The following is a 17,931-nucleotide window of genomic DNA, read 5'->3' as shown; positions in this document are numbered from 1 at the left end:
CCAATGGCATTGCTAGTAAAAAGTTGATGACTCACTACCCTTCAAGTACTTTCGGGCAAGAGCAAAAGCTATAGCAGTCGGGCCAAACTACCTATAAAAGGAAGAAGATGCCCTAGAGACAAGGACACTCAACCAATCAAACAAACAAACATATAAACTCTGCTCTCAAGCTGAATTGCATCCAAAAGCTGAAATCAACCCATATTCAGTCATTTTTAGTGATAGTTCTCTGAAAAGCTATCTCTTGTCTAGTATAAAAGCTATGATATCTCCCTTAGTGTTGTAGTATCAATTCTCTCGAGTAAACTTGTTTACCATCCATCTTTTTTTAGCATATAAACCCTGTAAATTCAAAGAGAAGTGACTGCAAGAAGTTCAACCTTGCCAGACAAGGTGAAATCTTGCCCGAAGCTCTTTGTTTGTTTTCTAAATTAGTAGATGTATTACTTAATGCACTTTTCAACTTAAAACACACTTATTCTACATCTGCTATGCCGAGATAGTAGTGGCAAGCCTAGCACTTAGTTAGTTTTGATTACAAGCCTCAAGGCCTATACCTAAGGCCCCACAAACACACATTTCATAACTAACTTTGTTCTCTTCTTGTATCACATTAACAAGTAAGAGCCTGATTACATATCCAATGTGCCAATCCCTTAGGGAGCTGTGCTGAGGTCCGAGGAGCCTTCTTCAGAGAAATCTTTACCCGAACAACCGTTAACCACCTTTGGCACCTAAATTCAAAACCTTCGTCGCCAAAGCTAAAGAAAGACATGTAAGAATAATCTGACCTTTAAAGACAATGAAGAAGATGAAGTCATAGCCGACTTCAATAGTAAATTTCTTCTCTCTTGCAAAAATAATATGCTTGACTTACAAAAGGTCTAAGTCCAATAATCAGGCAGTTTTCTGTGAGAGCAGTGACCACTATTTATATATAGAAACAATCCATATGATTCTCCTATTAGAATCCTTATAGGAAACTAACATGGTCTCCCAGTTGTAATAAGCGAGTAATTTAGGATCAATTCCCAATTTCAATCGTATATAAACTAGGACATCCAAACCTCCTTCAATAAGACTTTTCTTAACCAATTTGCACTAAACTATCTAGCCAAAATACTCCTACACTTATGCTTATATTTTAACGTTCTCCCACTTGAACATAAAGTAAAAGTGTTGCACAAATTTTTAAAATCATTTTAGAAGTGATCACTAAGTTTTAAACCAAAATAGTTTATCATCACACAAAAATTACCAATGCGTTTCAAAATATAGAATCAAAGAATCACTGCTACAAGTATAATGCATAATGGATTCCAAGATTACAGATATCCAATTTGCATGAATATTGTGTTCAACTGCAAAAGCAAACTCAATATCATTATTCCCACTTTAACAGCAATAATGTTAAGCTTTAGTTAACAACAAATGAGTATATAAAGTAATAATTCAACCGATTGATGAATCAAACCACAATTTGATTCACAAGCATCAAAATGAATTATAACTTTATAAGAGACATGAACTAACTAGCAAAACAAAACCAAAATCGTTTTCTCCCACTTATCCATGCATGCCAAACTCAATATTAATAAATAATACTTTGTTCCAATAATCTCATTACTCAAGCGTAATGAATAACCTGATCATCATTCAATTAATTGCTTAAACAAAAATCTTAAAAAGATCTATAAGCAACACCATGAATGATTATACTACAATTCCACCAACTGCCTTATCAAATCAGAAATGATTTTAAAGCATCAAGTAATTGGATAAGCACATCAGGCATGAGGTTCTCCAAAACGAGTTTCTATGAAGCACATTTAAACTTTTCTGATAAACGTGATCAAGAATGTTTTTGGTTGTTAGAAAAGAGAGAGGATCCTCGCCGAATCCTTTTTACGAGGGTTCCGGAAATCTTTTAATTATTTCCGTTTATCATATACCGTGTGATCAGTTTTTATTAGGTACTTTTTATTTTTAATTTTAAATAATAAAAAAATTTCCAATGAAGTTTTTTAAAGGTAGTTCCATACTGACTCATAAGTCAGTCAGTTTTCTAGGACCTAATGATAGTGTAACAGAATATCTGATTTTTGGCACAAGATTTTGTGGCTGGCAAAAGCATGTTTAAAGCAGCTTTCCCGGGAAGTCTGTTCCTAGAACCGGTCTTGGACTCTTATCGTGGGAATGTAACGGTAAAAAAGTACATATAGATGAAAAGAGAAATTTTACAAGGGTTTATAAGAAATTATACTACTTATATTACTTACAATGGAATCTCCACTATATTCATGGTATCAGAACAGGCTAACCACTTATGAAGTCCAGTGGCTACACGTAATTCTCTTCACCCAATTTGTGTTGTCCATATATTTGGTTTGAAAATTTATCACACATGAGGAGACAAGTAAGGATGTGAAGATAAAAAGTCTCACATCGATGAAAGAAGAATAAAAAATTCGTTAATTGTAAGCGAGTGGACCAAGATGCACTCTTCCCTTGCGATGCACACAAACATTATCCTTCAGTTTATTATAACTATCAGCCACCATTGGCGCCTAAAATGAAAAGTTTTCAGTAGCCAAAGACAAAGAAAGACAGGACTATGTTCTTCTAGCTAACATAGTAACATGTATGCAAGTTCGGGCCGGCAGAACAAAGTTATGAGAGCAAGAAAATCAATGAAGGACAGGGGAGTTGAAAAACCAGAGACTGGTTAAGTACGGATAGAGATTACAGATTAATACATTAATCCCATTCTTTACAAACGGTTAAACAGTACTAGTTTAGTGATTACAGTCTGATATAGCCCATCTAAGCTAGGTGATTTTCTTTTGTTTCTTGTCCCTCCACTCCTTGATCCGAGCTTCTATCTTTTCTTCCACACTTGCATGAAACCCTTGATATGGTTCATAGCCGAATACCGATTGAAGACACTGCACGATGCAAGAACAAAATTGACTCACTCATCACCAACAAGAGAAACCATTTCCGGTTCGGAAAGGATTTAGATTCGTTACCTCAAGCAGCACAAAGAAAGGAGTCATTAGAAATGCTTGAACACGGTTTTCCAAAAAAGCTGGTGCTCGTTTCTGAAAAGAAATGTTATCGTGAGGTATATACATATTTTGCTGCTTTCGGTCAAGAAAATGATTATCGTGAGATGTATACTGCATTAGGAACATGGATGCAGTGCAAATTACAAAATCTCAGTTACCTCGAACACCCCGTGGCCTATGAACTGTCCAGTCCAACAGAACAACTGAGCAGCCAACACAACCTGGATAAGTGATTCCTCAAAGAATTAGGACTCGAGTTTTCGATACGTAACTCTTAGATTACATTGTTAATTTATCTACATGCTTAAGAAGGAAAGATTAATAATTTTCGTATTTTGGCCGACTTGAGATTTCATTCAAATACACTGCAAAACGTTGGAAACAGAAAAACAAGGCAAAGGAGACCAAACGGGAAATCAGGTAAGCTAAAGTCCAAGCAAACCTAAACAAACATGAATGTCCCCAAAATTAATAAGAGACGGCTACAATCGGAAGTTGATGAGTACAAAGAGCTTCTCTCTAATTAAAACCATGAATACAACTCTCACGCTTCTACTGTACATAAAGAAGATTAGATTTCCATTTTTTCTTCGCAAACAACTCAAATGAACTTGAACTTGATGAATTATGTTTGAAATCATATATTTTTATTTGTCGTATCCATGGCATATCGTATCTTAATTTTTAGAGATCGTTCGCAAGTGGGACAATTGGGTCCTATGATATCAATGCAAAAAACCCAGCAAAGCCAAGAGATTGCCAAGTTGAACTGGTCAACAAAACTATCAAAACTCCTAACCCATAAGTACTTAACCCTAACCTAATTTCAGTAAAAAGACAGCAAATTTAATCAGATTAAAAAGTTAGAAAACCATCATATCAAACCCAAAAACCAAATCCTTAGAACCATAAAATCATCACCGAAAAAAATCAAAAAAAGGAGGAAGGTTACTTCACCTTCCATGACAGAGAAAACCCAAGACGGCTAGCGAGCAGGGTGGATTGAACCCAGCAGAGAACACAGAGCAGAGCAGCAACAGACCCAGCTTTCTTATCCAAGCACACATAAAACCCAGCATAGATCACAGTGAAAGCAAACCCTAAATTCAAACAGAAACCATTCGGGAAATTGTAGAGAGAAGGTGTGAAGTAGAAGAGAACCAGAAAGGTGAAGAAAATCGGCCACACAAACAGTGTGTGGATCAAAATGTTAACTCGGTTGCTGTGGTAAGCGCCATGGAAGGCGAAGTGACTTTCCAGATCGAACAATCCAGTCCTCCCCATGAATTTTTCAGGGAAAATCGAATTGGGTTTCCGGGAAAATAGACGGATTTTCCTAGAAAATCGATTGGGAAGGAGAATGAAAATGTAATGAAGTAATAAAACAAGATAATAAACAAAATAATAAAGTAAAACAAGATAAATAAACAAAATAATAAGGTCCCGAACCTGCGACCTTCGCGTCGTTAGCTACCAGCTGAGGTAATAGGCCAGTTGACAATTTCTGTTAAAATATTTATTTAGTCTAATTTCTCAACTTTTCATATGCCTTAAGCTTCAATTTTTCAATTTTTCATATGCCTTAACCAGCTGAGCAAATGGTTCTCTTATCCACTTTCCCTCCAAACCAAAGAAAAACAAAAATTGTTACCTAAACTCCTACAATTGAATTTGGCAGTGCTGCTCAACTTGGAGACAATGGCAAAAGCTATCATGGCATTCACCATTACCACTCCACACATTCACAGCTCTTCTCTCCAAACAACAAAGTAGGACATCAGCAGCTCATCTACCATATTGGTAAACATCCAACCTTTTTCCTTATTTTAAATTTTCTTGCTACGTTTGAAACTGGACATGGGTGGATGTGGATTAGGCCAGTTAGCCAAAATAGTTTGCTCGTCCTTCAATGCGTAGATTAGAGTAGTTGAGTGTCTTGTCTTGTAAAAAATATGGTACATGGAAATGCTTTTGAGTACTTTTCTTTTGCAGCTTAGGCAGTCTTCTAGCTCTGAACTATTCAGCGGCTGCAAGCAGGTAATTAACCATAATGATAATTTCTTAGTCCTCAAAAAAATGAAATTTTTATGAATATGTCAAAACCATTTTCTGCATTAAATTTTGGTTTTATAGATTGAATCAGGGAAAAAGAGCAAAAGAGCCTCTTTCTGCAGAACAAATGCTTTCCCAGATTGGCCTTTGATGGCAGTTCTAGTTGAGCACATAGAAGGCCAGAGAGACCTCATAACCCACAAATCCATTGTGCATCTCAGTGATGAAAACATAAAGATGTCTGTAAGTATTATATTTTCCTAATTACCTTTTTTTATATGTTTTTGTGTAGTTTGTGGTGGATTTCAATTGGGAATCCATGAAAATTGTGACAATTTTTTGTTTTTGTAGATACTTTTTACATCATGTTCACTTGTTGGGGATGCTTAATTCTTTGGTTCCATGAAGGTATTTAATTAGCTACTCTCACTTCACTCCTTTTTCTTTGGAAATTTAATTACGTTATATTATTTCATTATCTTAGGGATTATTTTGAAAGGTGGGTGAATGTTTTCAGGATCCGTACTACGATTCAAAGACGTATAGAGGAGATGGAGGTGATGGCACTGGGTTCTGGATTTATGAGAAGGTACTTAATTATCATTTAAATTACTTTAATTTCCCATTTATGTATCTTATCTCCAAAAAATATTTCCACACTTTTGAATAATGTTGAGTTAGATCATAGATTAAGCAAAAGACCAATTGCTTCTCATAGTTTTATCAGGAAAAAAAAAGGCTTCTTCCCATTGAAAAGGAGAATAAGAAGGGCTTGCTATATTTTAAGGGCTCTTGCAAATAAGCTCCTCAAAACTCCATTTCTTATTAAGAAAACAAAAAACACTTGAATGACCGTTTGAAGAAGAAACTCCCCTAAACCCAACTGTTATTGCACCCGGTATTAGTGGTTGACAAGGGTTTTGTTTTTTGAGTGAATAATGACATTCATTGAATGAATGCAATGTACAAAGGAACAAGTGTAAAGAGTGATCCGGCTAAAACCTTGTCGAGACTTTCAACCAAATACCATTTTTTGTTTGTTTACTATGGTTTAGTGACCACTTTGTAAACTGATTTTTGGCTTGTTTTGGCAACCCTGTCCATGTGTGCTAGCCTCCTATATAAAGTGATATGAGCATCATAATTAATTGAAGATTCAATTATATATTTTGCTTGCCCTACAACTAAAAATTGTGGTATAACTGGTGATATTATTGCAGCAAGAAGACATAGAAGAATCAGCAAGAGCAGAATTGTGGAGGGAGGAGCTGATTGAGGAGATAGAACAGAAGGTTGGAAGTCTAAGAGAGTTGGAAGAGGCTGGAAAGAAGGAGGAGCTTGTCAAGTGAATCATCATGCATTGTTTAATATTCTTCCACAGTTTCACTTACACCAGTTCAAAGATCCAGACGTTATTTTATATATACAAAGCTTTGAATGTTTTATCTAAGAGATAATAAAACATAATATTATTCAACTAAAACCATGTTGAAGATAGTTAAGTTCTCATGAAAAGAAACACCAACTTTTGGAGAGTATGATGAAGTTGTTACAATTTCACTACCATGAACACAGCAGTCAGTCTGAGTGCCATGACCTTTGTCAAATGTCATTCCTTTGCATTGGAATCCGATGATTTTTTTTTTAGATTGTGAGTATCCAATCTAATACTAATTGAGAATAAGGTAAAAGGCTTAAAATTTTTCAAGCTCTAAGCTATATAAATCTTCAACCTTCGATGTAGGATACGAATTTCAACGATCAGAAAATGACAATATTCTCATATCATGTGTTGTCAGGTATTTTACCTTGTCTATATAACATTTAATAATTGATCATGAGATACCGACACCTTCACGTTTCAATTGCATGCAAGTTCTTTTCATCCGATGGAACTAAACTCTGTCAATCCAGACAAAAATGAAAATAAGCATACCATAACTAAAAGAACAATAAACCAATTTGCCACTTGGCCTTGGACTGCTCAAGAAATATAAATAAATAAAACAGTAAAGTGGATTGATGGATAATTGGATTATTAGGGTTGTGGAGAACAAAACTGCACATTGATATGCCTCTTGTTTCTTTGCTTGGTGTAGACTCGTGTGGCACGAGGAAAAACAGTTCCAAAACTCGATGGACTTGTTCTAGAAGAACCTTTTCCCTTGGTTTTCTTGCGAACCAGTGTTCCAAATTCAAAACATATGGGCCACCCTAACTCTCAGCACACAAAAAATGCTCAAAATCTGTGGGCAAAGAGGTTCATGAACTGAAATAAACAGATGGCATGCACATGCAGATGTAGTGGAACTTTATCATCATCATCATCTCATCATCTAGAACTAATATATATCTCAGGTGCTCTCATTGTCACGCAATTTTATCCAGAGGGAAAAATATCCGAGCCAACTCTCTTGCATGACACTCCCATAATCTATGTCGCTTTTTGGTCCTACATCATTTTTGTATTTGCCTGCACCTGCAGTTAGTGCTGCCTGCAGCCATTTGCCATTTAAAATGTAATTATTTTGGGGGATCCTCAGTTAGTTTGTAAACTCGGAGGAAGTACAATGAATACATATATATAATATATATGCGTGTATGTACAGAAATTCTATGTGCATGGCCATGTAAGAAGATGTCACATTTACGCAATTTCTTTAGTTTTGACTTATTTATTGACATGATTAATGGCTTAGGATATGAAATAGAGTTTCAACTTCAAAGTTAAGTCCAAAATTAGATACTTAAATAAGCGATTAACCAATCAAAAAATAGAAAACTAAAGTCTAAGAAATGAGTATGCGTCGTAAAACATTAATCACGTCAACAAAAAGATTGAAAGTGAAGAAATTAAGTAACGATAAAGTCTTCGCAATGTCGCTCTTTTTTAATATTAAAATATTTATTCTTAAGAGCTAGAAGATGAACCTAATTCAATTATGAATCACCTCCACGTTACATGACGTGATCATGTACTTAATTTAACCAAGTTATCTTTCAACTAATATAAAATCAATTATCTCTTAATCCAACAACTAACTTAATTATTTGAACAAAACAAAAAACAAAAAACAAATAATAACTGACTTGCGTTCTAAAGAGACTTCGGTTGAGTAAAGTGCAGAGCTTCAAACTTCTTGGAAATATCAAAATTTAATTTAAATACAACTTGATTTTCTTTCTTTTTCCATTGATTAGGGATCGGATTAGGCCTCTTGTACCATGACTCAGCACACATAATTATTAATGGGAAACTATCATCTGCATCTCAAACCCTAGTGTGTCTATCGTGTGTTTGCAGTAGATATTTTGTATTAATTTAGGGAATTGTTATTGGCACTCCAAAAATCTCATTCTACACTCTAAACTTTCTATATTTGGAAAGAAAAATACACTTGTGAGGAGTGTAGAATGAGATTTTTGGAGTGCTAATAACCTTTCCCTTAATTTATTGTTTTTTTTAAAGAAGATTAGTTGGTGATTTCGTTACGACATTCCATCATTTTTTGGTAAAAAAAAGACTCACAGTTGTATTTCAGCCTCTCGTGGATTCACAGTAATTGAACCCAAATCATACCATGTAAAATACACGTCTGAAATTTGTTCCTAACTACTAAATTATTCCGTGATGGTTGTATTAATTTATTGTTTAAGTAATAGTTTATGACCAAGATTTGCCATTATTGATTAAGCACTAAGCAGAAGACTGACCACAAAGTATCTCATTGTCATTTGTTTATTAAGTAAGATTAATAGGAAATTATAACAAGACAGAAAACATTAGCGCCGGTCATGAAGTTAATCCACCCTACACCTATGAATAAATGTTAAAATTATTAAGGTTTGATGGTAATTAAACAAAACCCTTGTAATTCTAAAAATCTAAAATTACCTCTAATGAATTTTAACATTATCTTCGCACGAATTTTCCAAATTTAGTCATTCATGAAAGCTAATTCAAGAGCTTTTTTTTTTTTTTTTTTTTGCTGACGAAAGAGGTGAAAGTTTGAACTTGGAATCTTTTTAAAGATACTATTAAACTAACAACTGGTGGTTAAGGGACACTGATTACAAAACATTTTGTGTGTTAAAATATTTGTTGACTACTAGCTACAATGGTTATAACATGTGATAAATGCTAAGCAGACTGCATTTTTGTAATAGGTGGAAAATTAAATTATGAGGAATTATATAAAAATATAATATGAATGAATGATAACTTATCTATAAAAAGAAGATTTTGATGATATGCATCTCTTGACTTTTTTTAATAGAAAATAGTAAGAATTTCACAAAGAAATGGATTTTTACTAACCATAATAGCAATGTACACTATATTGTATGTACATCACACACGATGATTATCAAAATTTGATACAAAACATTTCACGTGTTAAAATATTTGTTGACCACTTGGTACACCTGTTACGATAACGTGTGTTAACGGCTAAGCAAACCGCGTCCTGCAATATTTAGAAAGAATTTTATGAGGAATTAAATAAAATCATTCAAGAAAGATAATTTATCTATAAAAAGAAGACTGATGACTCACTTCCCTCGAAGTGCTTTTGGGCAAGAGCAAAAGCTATAGCAGTTGGACCAAACTATCTATAAAAGGAAGAAGAGGCCCTAGAGATAAGGACACTCAACCAAACAAACAAACATACAAACTCTACTCTCAAGCCAGATTTGCATCCAAAAGCTGAAATTAACCCATATTCAGTCATTTTTAGTGATAGTTCTCTGAAAGAGCTATCTCTTGTCTAGTATAAAAGCTATGCTACCTCCCTTAGTGTTGTAGTATCGATTCTCTCGAGTAAACTTGTTTACCATCCATCCTTTTTTAGCATATAAACCCTGTAAATTCAAAGATAAGTGACTGCAAGAAGTTCAACCTTGCCAGACAAGGTGAAATCTTGCCCGAAGCTCTTTGTTTGTTTTCTAAATTAGTAGATTTATTACTTAATGCACTCTTCAGCATGCATTCAAATTATTCCCACTTGTTTCTCTATTTTAAAAGTCTCATTTGCATTTGGATCTGATTAGCTTAATGGATATGTTTTCGTGAAGAACAGTTTGGAATCAACAAATGACTTAGGGGCTCTGGACTCCCTTCATTCAAACATACATGACTATGAACTAAAAGTCCTTGTTTATAAGTTAAGAAAAAGAACTTAATGTAGACTTAACTCATCCATGACAATCCTTTGATAGCAAAAAGTTTAAGTAACTTGGGGCGCAAGTAATCAACTTAAAACACATTTATTCTACATCTGCTATGCCGAGATAGCAGTGGCACACCTAGCACTTAGTTAGTTTTGATTGCAAGCCTCAAGGCCTATACCTAAGGCCTCACAAACGCACATTTTAGAACTAACTTTGTTCTCTTCTTGTAGCACATTAACAAGTAAGAACCTGATTACATATCCAACGTGCCAATCCCTTGGGGAGCTCTGCTGAGGTCCGAGGAGCCTTCTTCAGAGAAATCTTTACTCGAACAATCGTTAACCACCTTTGGCACCTAAATTCAAAACCTTCGTCGCCAAAGCTAAAGAAAGACATGTAAGAATAATCTGACCTTTAAAGACAATGAAGAAGATGAAGTCATAGCCGACTTCAATAGTAAACTTCTTCTCTCTTGGAAAAATAATATGCTTGACTTACAATATGTCTAAGTCCAATACTGAGGCAGTTTTTTATGAGAGCAGTGACCACTATTTATATATAAAAACAATCCATATGATTCTCCTATTAGAATCCTTATAGGAAACTAACATGGTCTCCCAGTTGTAATAAGCGATTAATTTAGGATCAATTCCCAATTTCAATCGTATATAAACTATAGGACATCCAAACCTCCTTCAATAAGACTTTTCTAAACCAATTTGCCCTAAACTATCTAGCCAAAATACTCCTACACTTATGCTTATATTTTAACATTCTCCCACTTGAGCATAAAGTAAAAGTGTTGCACAGATTTTTAAAATCATTTTAGAAGTGATCACTAAGTTTTAAACCAAAATAGTTTATCATCACACAAAAATTACCAATGCGTTTCAAAATATAGAATCAAAGAATCATTGCTACAATTATAATGCATAACGGATTCCAAGATTACAGATATCCAATTTGCATGAATATTGTTTTCAACTGTAAAAGCAAACTCAATATCATTATTCCCACTTTAACGGCAATAATGTTAAGCTTTAGTTAACAACAAATGAGTATATAAAGTAATAATTCAACCGATTGATGAATCAAACCACAATTTGATTCATAAGCATCAAAATGAATTATAACTTTATAAGAGACATGAACTAACTAGCAAAACAAAACAAAATAGTTTTCTCCCACTTATCCATGCATGCCAAACTCAATATTAATAAATAATACTTTGTTCCAATAATCTCATTACTCAAGCGTAATGAATAACATGATCATCATTCAACTAATTGCTTAAACAAAAATCTTAAAAAGATCTATAAGCAACACCATGAATGATTATATTAGAATTCCAACAACTGCCTTATCAAATTAGAAACGATTTTAAAGCATCAAGTAATTGGATAAGCACATCTAGCATGAGGTTCTCCAAAACGAGTTCTATGAAGCACGTTTAAACTTTTCTGATAAACGTGATCAAGAATGTTTTTGGTTGTTAGAAAGGAGAGAGGATCCTCGCCAAATCCTTTTTACGAGGTTCCGGAAATCTTTCAATCATTTCTGTTCATCGTATACCGTGCGATTAGCTTTTATCAGCTACTTTTTATTTTTAATTTTAAATTAAAAAAAAATTTCCAATGAAGTTTTTTAAAGGTAGTTCCATACTGACCCATAAGTTAGTCAGTTTTCTAGGACCAATTAATGATAGCGTAACAGAAAATCTGATTTTTGGCACAAGCCTTTGTGGCTGGCAAAAGCATGTTTAAAGCAGCTTTCCCGGGAAGTCTGTTCCTAGAACCGGTCTTGGACTCTTGTCGTGGGAATGTAACGGTAAAACAGTCACACATAGATAGATAAAAGAAGAAATTTTGCAAGGGTTCATAAGAGATTATACTACTCCTCGTATTACTTACAATGAAATCTCAACTTTTTTCATGGTATCAGAACAAGCTGACCACTTGTGAAGCCTAGCGGCTACACGTAATTCTCTTCACCCAATTTGTGTTGTCTATATATTTGATTTGAAAATTTACCACACGTGAAGAAGCAAGTAAGGATGTGGAGATAAAAAATCTCCTATCGATGAAGGAAGAATAAAAAATTCGTTAATTGTAAGCGAGTGGACCAAGATGCACTCTTCTCTTGCGATGCACACAAACATTATCCTTCAGTTTGTTACAACTATCAGCCACCATTGGCGCCTAAAATGAAAAAAATTTCAGTAGCCGAAGACAAAGAAAGACAGGACTACGTTCTTCTAGCTAACATGCATGCAAGTTCGGGCCGGCAGAACAAAGTTATGAGAGTAAGAAAATCACCGAAGGAGAGGGGAGTTGAAAAACCAGAGACTGGTTAAGTACGGATAGAGATTACAGATTAATACATTAATCTCATTCTTTACAGACGGTTAAACAGTACTAGTTTAGTGATTACAGTCTGATATAGCCCATCTAAGCTAAGTGATTTTCTTTTGTTTCTTGTCCCTCCACTCCTTGATCTGAGCTTCTATCTTTTCTTCCACACTTGCATGAAAGCCTTGATATGGTTCATAGCCAAATACCGATTGAAGACACTGCACGATGCAAGAACAAAATTGACTCACTCATCACCAACAAGAGAAACCATTTCTGGTTCGGAAAGGATTTAGATTCGTTACCTCAAGCAGCACAAAGAAAGGAGCCATTAGAAATGCTTGAACAAGGTTGTCCAAAAGAGCTGGTGCTCGTTTCTGAAAAGAAATACATATTCTCGTGAGATGTATATACATATTTTGCTGCTTTCGGTCAAGAAAATGATTATCGTGAGATGTATACTGCATTAGGAACATGGGAGCAGTGCAAATTACAAAATCTCAGTTACCTCGAACACCCCGTGGCCTATGAACTGTCCAGTCCAACAGAACAACTGAGCAGCCAACACAACCTGGATAAGTGATTCCTCAAAGAATTAGGACTCGAGTTTTCGATACGTAACTCTTAGATTACATTGTTAATTTATCTACATGCTTAAGAAGTAAAGATTAATAATTTTCGTATTTTGGCCGACTTGAGATTTCATTCAAATACACTGCAAAACGTTGGAAACAGAAAAACAAGGCAAAGGAGACCAAACGGGAAATCAGGTAAGCTAAAGTCCAAGCAAACCTAAACAAACATGAATGTCCCCAAAATTAACAAGAGACGGCTACAATCGGAAGTTGATGAGTACAAAGAGCTTCTCTCTAATTAAAACCATGAATACAACTCTCACGCTTCTACTGTACATAAAGAAGATTAGATTTCCATTTTTTCTTCGCAAACAACTCATTGAATGATGAATTATGTTTTAAATTGTATAATTTTATTTGTCGTATCCATGGCGTATCGTATCTTAATTCTTAGAGATTGTTCGTAAGTGGGACAATTGGGTACTACGATATCAATGCAAAAAACCCAGAGCAAAGCCAAGAGATTGCCAAGTTGAACTGGTCAACAAAACTATCAAAACTCCTAACCCATAAGTGCTTAACCCTAACCTAAATTCAGGAAAAAGACAGCAAATTTAATCAGATTAAAATGTTAGAAAACCATCATATCAAACCCAAAAACCAAATCCTTAGAACCATAAAATCATCACCCAAAAAATCACAATAAGGAGAAAGCTTGCTTTACCTTCCATGACAGAGAAAACCCAAGACGGCTAGCAAGCAGGGTGGACTGAACCCAGCAGAGAACACAGAGCAGAGCAGCAACAGACCCAGCTTTCTTATCCAAGCACACATAAAACCCAGCATAGATCACAGTGAAAGCAAACCCTAAATTCAAACAGAAACCACTCGGGAAATTGTAGAGAGAAGGTGTGAAGTAGAAGAGAACCAGAGAGGTGAAGAAAATCGGCCACACAAACAGTGTGTGGATCAAAATATTAACTCGGTTGCTGTGGTAAGCGCCATAGAAAGCAAAGTGACTTTCCAGATCGAACAATCCAGTCCTCCCCATGAATTTTTCCGGGAAAATCGAATTGGGTTTCCGGGAAAATAGACGGATTTTCCTAGAAAATCGATTGGGAAGGAGAATGAAAATGTAATGAAGTAATAAAACAAGATAAATAAACAAAATAATAAAGTAAAACAGGAAAAAATTGGATGGCCCATGCAGGTCTCGAACCTGCGACCTTCGCGTTATTAGCACGACGCTCTAACCAGCTGAGCTAATAGGCCAGTTGATAATTTCTGTTAAAATACATTATTTATTCTAATTTCTCAAATTTTTATATGGCTTAAATTTTTGTAGAAGGGTGGTTGCAAATGGTTCTCTTATCCACTTTCCCTCCAAACCAATGAAAAACAAAAATTGCAACCTAAACTCCTACAATTCAATTTGGCAGAGCTGCTCAACTCATTGGAGACAATGGCAAAAGCTATCATGGGATTCACCATTACCACTCCACACATTCACAGCTCCTCTCCAAACAACAAAGTTGGACATCAGTAGCTCATCTACGAGATTGGTAAACATTTAGCCTGTTTCCTTATCTCAAATTTTCTTGTTATGTTTGAAACGGTACATGGGTGGACGTGGATTAGGCCAGTTGGCCAAAACAATTTGAATGTCTTTCAAACGTGTAGATTAGAGTAGTTTAGTGTATTGTCTTTTGTAAACAATATGGTACATGGAAATGCTTTTGAGTACTTTTCTTTTGCAGCTTGGGCAGTCTTCAAACTCTGAACTATTCAGCGGCTGCAAGCAGGTAATTAACCATATTGATAATTTCTTAGTCCCCAAAAAATGAAATTTTTATGAATATGTCAAAACCATTTTCTGCATTAATTTTGGTTTTATAGATTGAATTAGGGAAAAAGAGCAAAAGAGCCTCTTTCTGCAGAATAAATGCTTTCCCGGATTGGCCTTTGATGGCAGTTCTAATTGAGCACATAGAAGGCCAGAGAGACCTCAGAACCCACAAATCCATTGTGCATCTCAGTGATGAAAACATAAAGAATGTCTGTAAGTATTATATTTCCTAATTATCTTTTTTTTACGGGAGTTTTAACAAAACACTCCTGGTACTATTCACTTTTAATGAAAAACCACATTTTTACCTTTCACTGATACTATTCTTATACCTTTATTTGTCATTTTTCATTAAAACTAAAGTTTTTTTTTTACTTTTCATTAGTTTGTTTGTTTTTTTTTTTTAAAAAAATTTGTTTTTGTGTAGTTTGCGGTGGATTTCAATTGGGAATGCATGAAAATTGTGACAACTTTTGTTTTGTAGATACTTTTTACATCATGTTCACTTGTTGGGGATGCTTGTTCTTTGGTCCCATGAAGGTAGTTAACTAGCTACTCTCACTTCACTCTTTTTTCTTGGGAAATTTAATTACGTTATATTATTTCATTAGCTTAGAGATTTTTTTGAAGGGTGGGTGAATGTTTTCAGGATCCGTACTACGATTCAGAGACGTATAGAGGAGATGGAGGTGATGGCACTGGGTTCTGGATTTATGAGAAGGTACTTAATTATCATTTAAATTACTTTAATTTCCCATTTATGTATCTTATCTCGAAAAAATATTTCCACACTTTTGAATAATGTTGAGTTAGATCATAGATTAAGCAAAAGACCAATTGCTTCTCATAGTTTTATCAGGAAAAAAAAAAAAGGCTTCTTCCCATTGAAAAGGAGAATAAAAAGGGCTTGCTATATTTTAAGGGCTCTTGCAAATAAGCTCCTCAAATGACAATATTCTCATATCATGCACTGTCATGTATTTTACCTTGTCTGTATAACATTTAATAATTAATTATGAGATACCGATACCTCCACGTCTCAATTGCATGCAAGTTCTTTTCATTCGATGGAACTAAACTCTATCAATCCAGACAAAAAAGAAAAAAAGCATACCATAGCTAAAAGAACAAGAAACCAATTTGCCACTTGGCCTTGGACTGCTCAAGAAATATAAATAAATAAAACAGTAAAGTGGATTGATGGATAATTGGATTATAAGGGTTGTGGAGAACAAAACTGTACATTGATATGCCTCTTGTTGCTTTGCTTGGTGTAGACTCTTGTGGCACGACAAAAAACAGTTCCAAAACTCGATGGACTTATTCTAGAAGAACCTTTTCCCTTGGTTTTCTTGCCAACCAATGTTCCAAATTCAAAACTTATGGGCCACCCTAACTTTTAGCACACAAAAAATGCTCAAAATCTGTGGGCAAAGAGGTTCATGAACTGAAATAAACAGATCGCATGCACATGCAGATGTAGTGGAACTTTATCATCATCATCATCTCATCATCTAGAACTAATATATATCTCAGGTGCTCTCATTGTCACGCAATTTTATAAAAATATCCGAGCCAACTCTCTTGCATGACACTCCCATAATCTATGTGGGTTTTTGGTCCTACTCCATTTTTGTATTTGCCTGAACCTGCAGTTATTGCTGCCTGCAGCCGTTTGCCATTTAAAATGGAATTATTTTGGGGGATCCTCAGTTAGTTTGTAAACTTGGAGGAAGTAAAATGAATATATATATATATATATATATATATATATATGCGTGTATGTACAGAAATTCTATGTGCATGGCCATGTAAGAAGATGTCACATTTACGCAATTTTTTTAGTTTTGATCTTATTTATTAACATGATTAATAGCTTAGGATATGAAATAGAGTTTCAACTTCAGAGTTAAGTCCAAAATTGTATCAAAAAATAGAAAACTGTAGAAAATATGGAAGAGAATGCTTTTTCTCATTAATTTTTCTCTACAAGATTACAAGGATATATATACATGATGCAAATGTGTAGGTAGGACAAGGTAGCCGTCCTAGTGTGTAGGTAGGACAAGGTAGGACGGCTGTAGAGGACAAGGTAGCCGTCCTAGTGTGTAGGTAGGACAAGGTAGGACAGCTGTAGGACGGCTTATTCTTCCAATAATAATATTATATACAATTACACAAGGACTCCAACCATATTCCTTATTTGTCTAACACTCCCCCTCAAGTTGGAGAGTGGATGTCAAGAACTCCCAACTTGCGTAACATACCCGAAACCTTTTTTTTCCCAAGAGCTTTGGTAAACAAGTCTGCCAACTGTTGTGCCGTACCCACATGCTTGGTCTCTATTGTGCCATCTACAATCTTATCTCGTATAAAGTGAAAATCCATTTCAATGTGACGAGTTCGTTCATGAAAAACAGGATTGGCAGCTATATGTAACGCTGCTTGATTATCACAAAATAAAATGGAAGGACCATCCAAAGGAATGTTCAAATCCTTCAACAAAAAACGAAGCCAAACTATCTCGTAACAAGCACCTGCCATGGCCCTATATTCCGCCTCTGCTGAAGAGAGCGAAACGGTTTTCTATCGTTTCGTCCGCCAAGAAATCAAAGAACCGCCCAAGAATACACAATACCCAGTAGTCGAACGGCGAGTGATAGGGCAACCTGCCCAATCAGAATCACAAAACGCAGTTAACTTGGTCTGGTTGTCAGAACGAAATAATAAACCTTGACCTGGAGTAGCCTTCAAATAACGAACAATACGAAGCGCAGCATCCATATGAGATATCCTTGGCTCGTGCATAAAACGGCTTAGAACATGCACAGAATAGGTGATATCCGGCCGAGTGATAGTGAGATATATTAACC

At 35.1% G+C, this 17,931-nt stretch overlaps 2 protein-coding genes, 1 non-coding gene and 2 pseudogenes across 3 annotated transcripts; 2 read left to right on the top strand and 3 right to left on the bottom strand.

The window, feature by feature from the left end:
• Positions 1 to 2,706: 2,706 nt before the first annotated feature.
• LOC137712827 (2-hydroxy-palmitic acid dioxygenase MPO1-like) lies at positions 2,707 to 4,637 on the bottom strand. Its single transcript, XM_068451998.1, has 5 exons — positions 4,518 to 4,637; positions 4,026 to 4,404; positions 3,227 to 3,289; positions 3,030 to 3,101; positions 2,707 to 2,945 (listed from the first exon to the last, which is right to left on the bottom strand). The coding sequence occupies exons 2-5, from the start codon at positions 4,350 to 4,352 to the stop codon at positions 2,829 to 2,831; spliced, it is 579 nt and encodes a 192-aa protein (XP_068308099.1). The 5' UTR covers positions 4,353 to 4,404; positions 4,518 to 4,637; the 3' UTR covers positions 2,707 to 2,828.
• A 129-nt stretch (positions 4,638 to 4,766) lies between these two features.
• LOC137711949 (photosynthetic NDH subunit of subcomplex B 4, chloroplastic-like) lies at positions 4,767 to 6,646 on the top strand (annotated as a pseudogene).
• Positions 6,647 to 12,616: 5,970 nt separating this feature from the next.
• LOC137712825 (2-hydroxy-palmitic acid dioxygenase MPO1-like) lies at positions 12,617 to 14,357 on the bottom strand. Its single transcript, XM_068451997.1, has 4 exons — positions 13,937 to 14,357; positions 13,146 to 13,208; positions 12,943 to 13,014; positions 12,617 to 12,858 (listed from the first exon to the last, which is right to left on the bottom strand). Exons 1-4 carry the CDS (start codon positions 14,261 to 14,263, stop codon positions 12,742 to 12,744), a joined length of 579 nt encoding a protein of 192 aa, XP_068308098.1. The 5' UTR covers positions 14,264 to 14,357; the 3' UTR covers positions 12,617 to 12,741.
• Positions 14,358 to 14,410: 53 nt separating this feature from the next.
• Positions 14,411 to 14,484, bottom strand: TRNAI-AAU (transfer RNA isoleucine (anticodon AAU)). The gene has a single exon. It is a non-coding gene; the product is annotated as a tRNA-Ile (tRNA).
• A 127-nt stretch (positions 14,485 to 14,611) lies between these two features.
• LOC137711935 (photosynthetic NDH subunit of subcomplex B 4, chloroplastic-like) lies at positions 14,612 to 15,954 on the top strand (annotated as a pseudogene).
• Positions 15,955 to 17,931: the final 1,977 nt, after the last annotated feature.

This window comes from Pyrus communis, chromosome 13 (genome assembly GCF_963583255.1).
Source record: "Pyrus communis chromosome 13, drPyrComm1.1, whole genome shotgun sequence".
NCBI classification, from domain to species: Eukaryota; Viridiplantae; Streptophyta; class Magnoliopsida; order Rosales; family Rosaceae; genus Pyrus; species Pyrus communis.
This window is presented reverse-complemented; position numbering and strand designations above follow the sequence as displayed.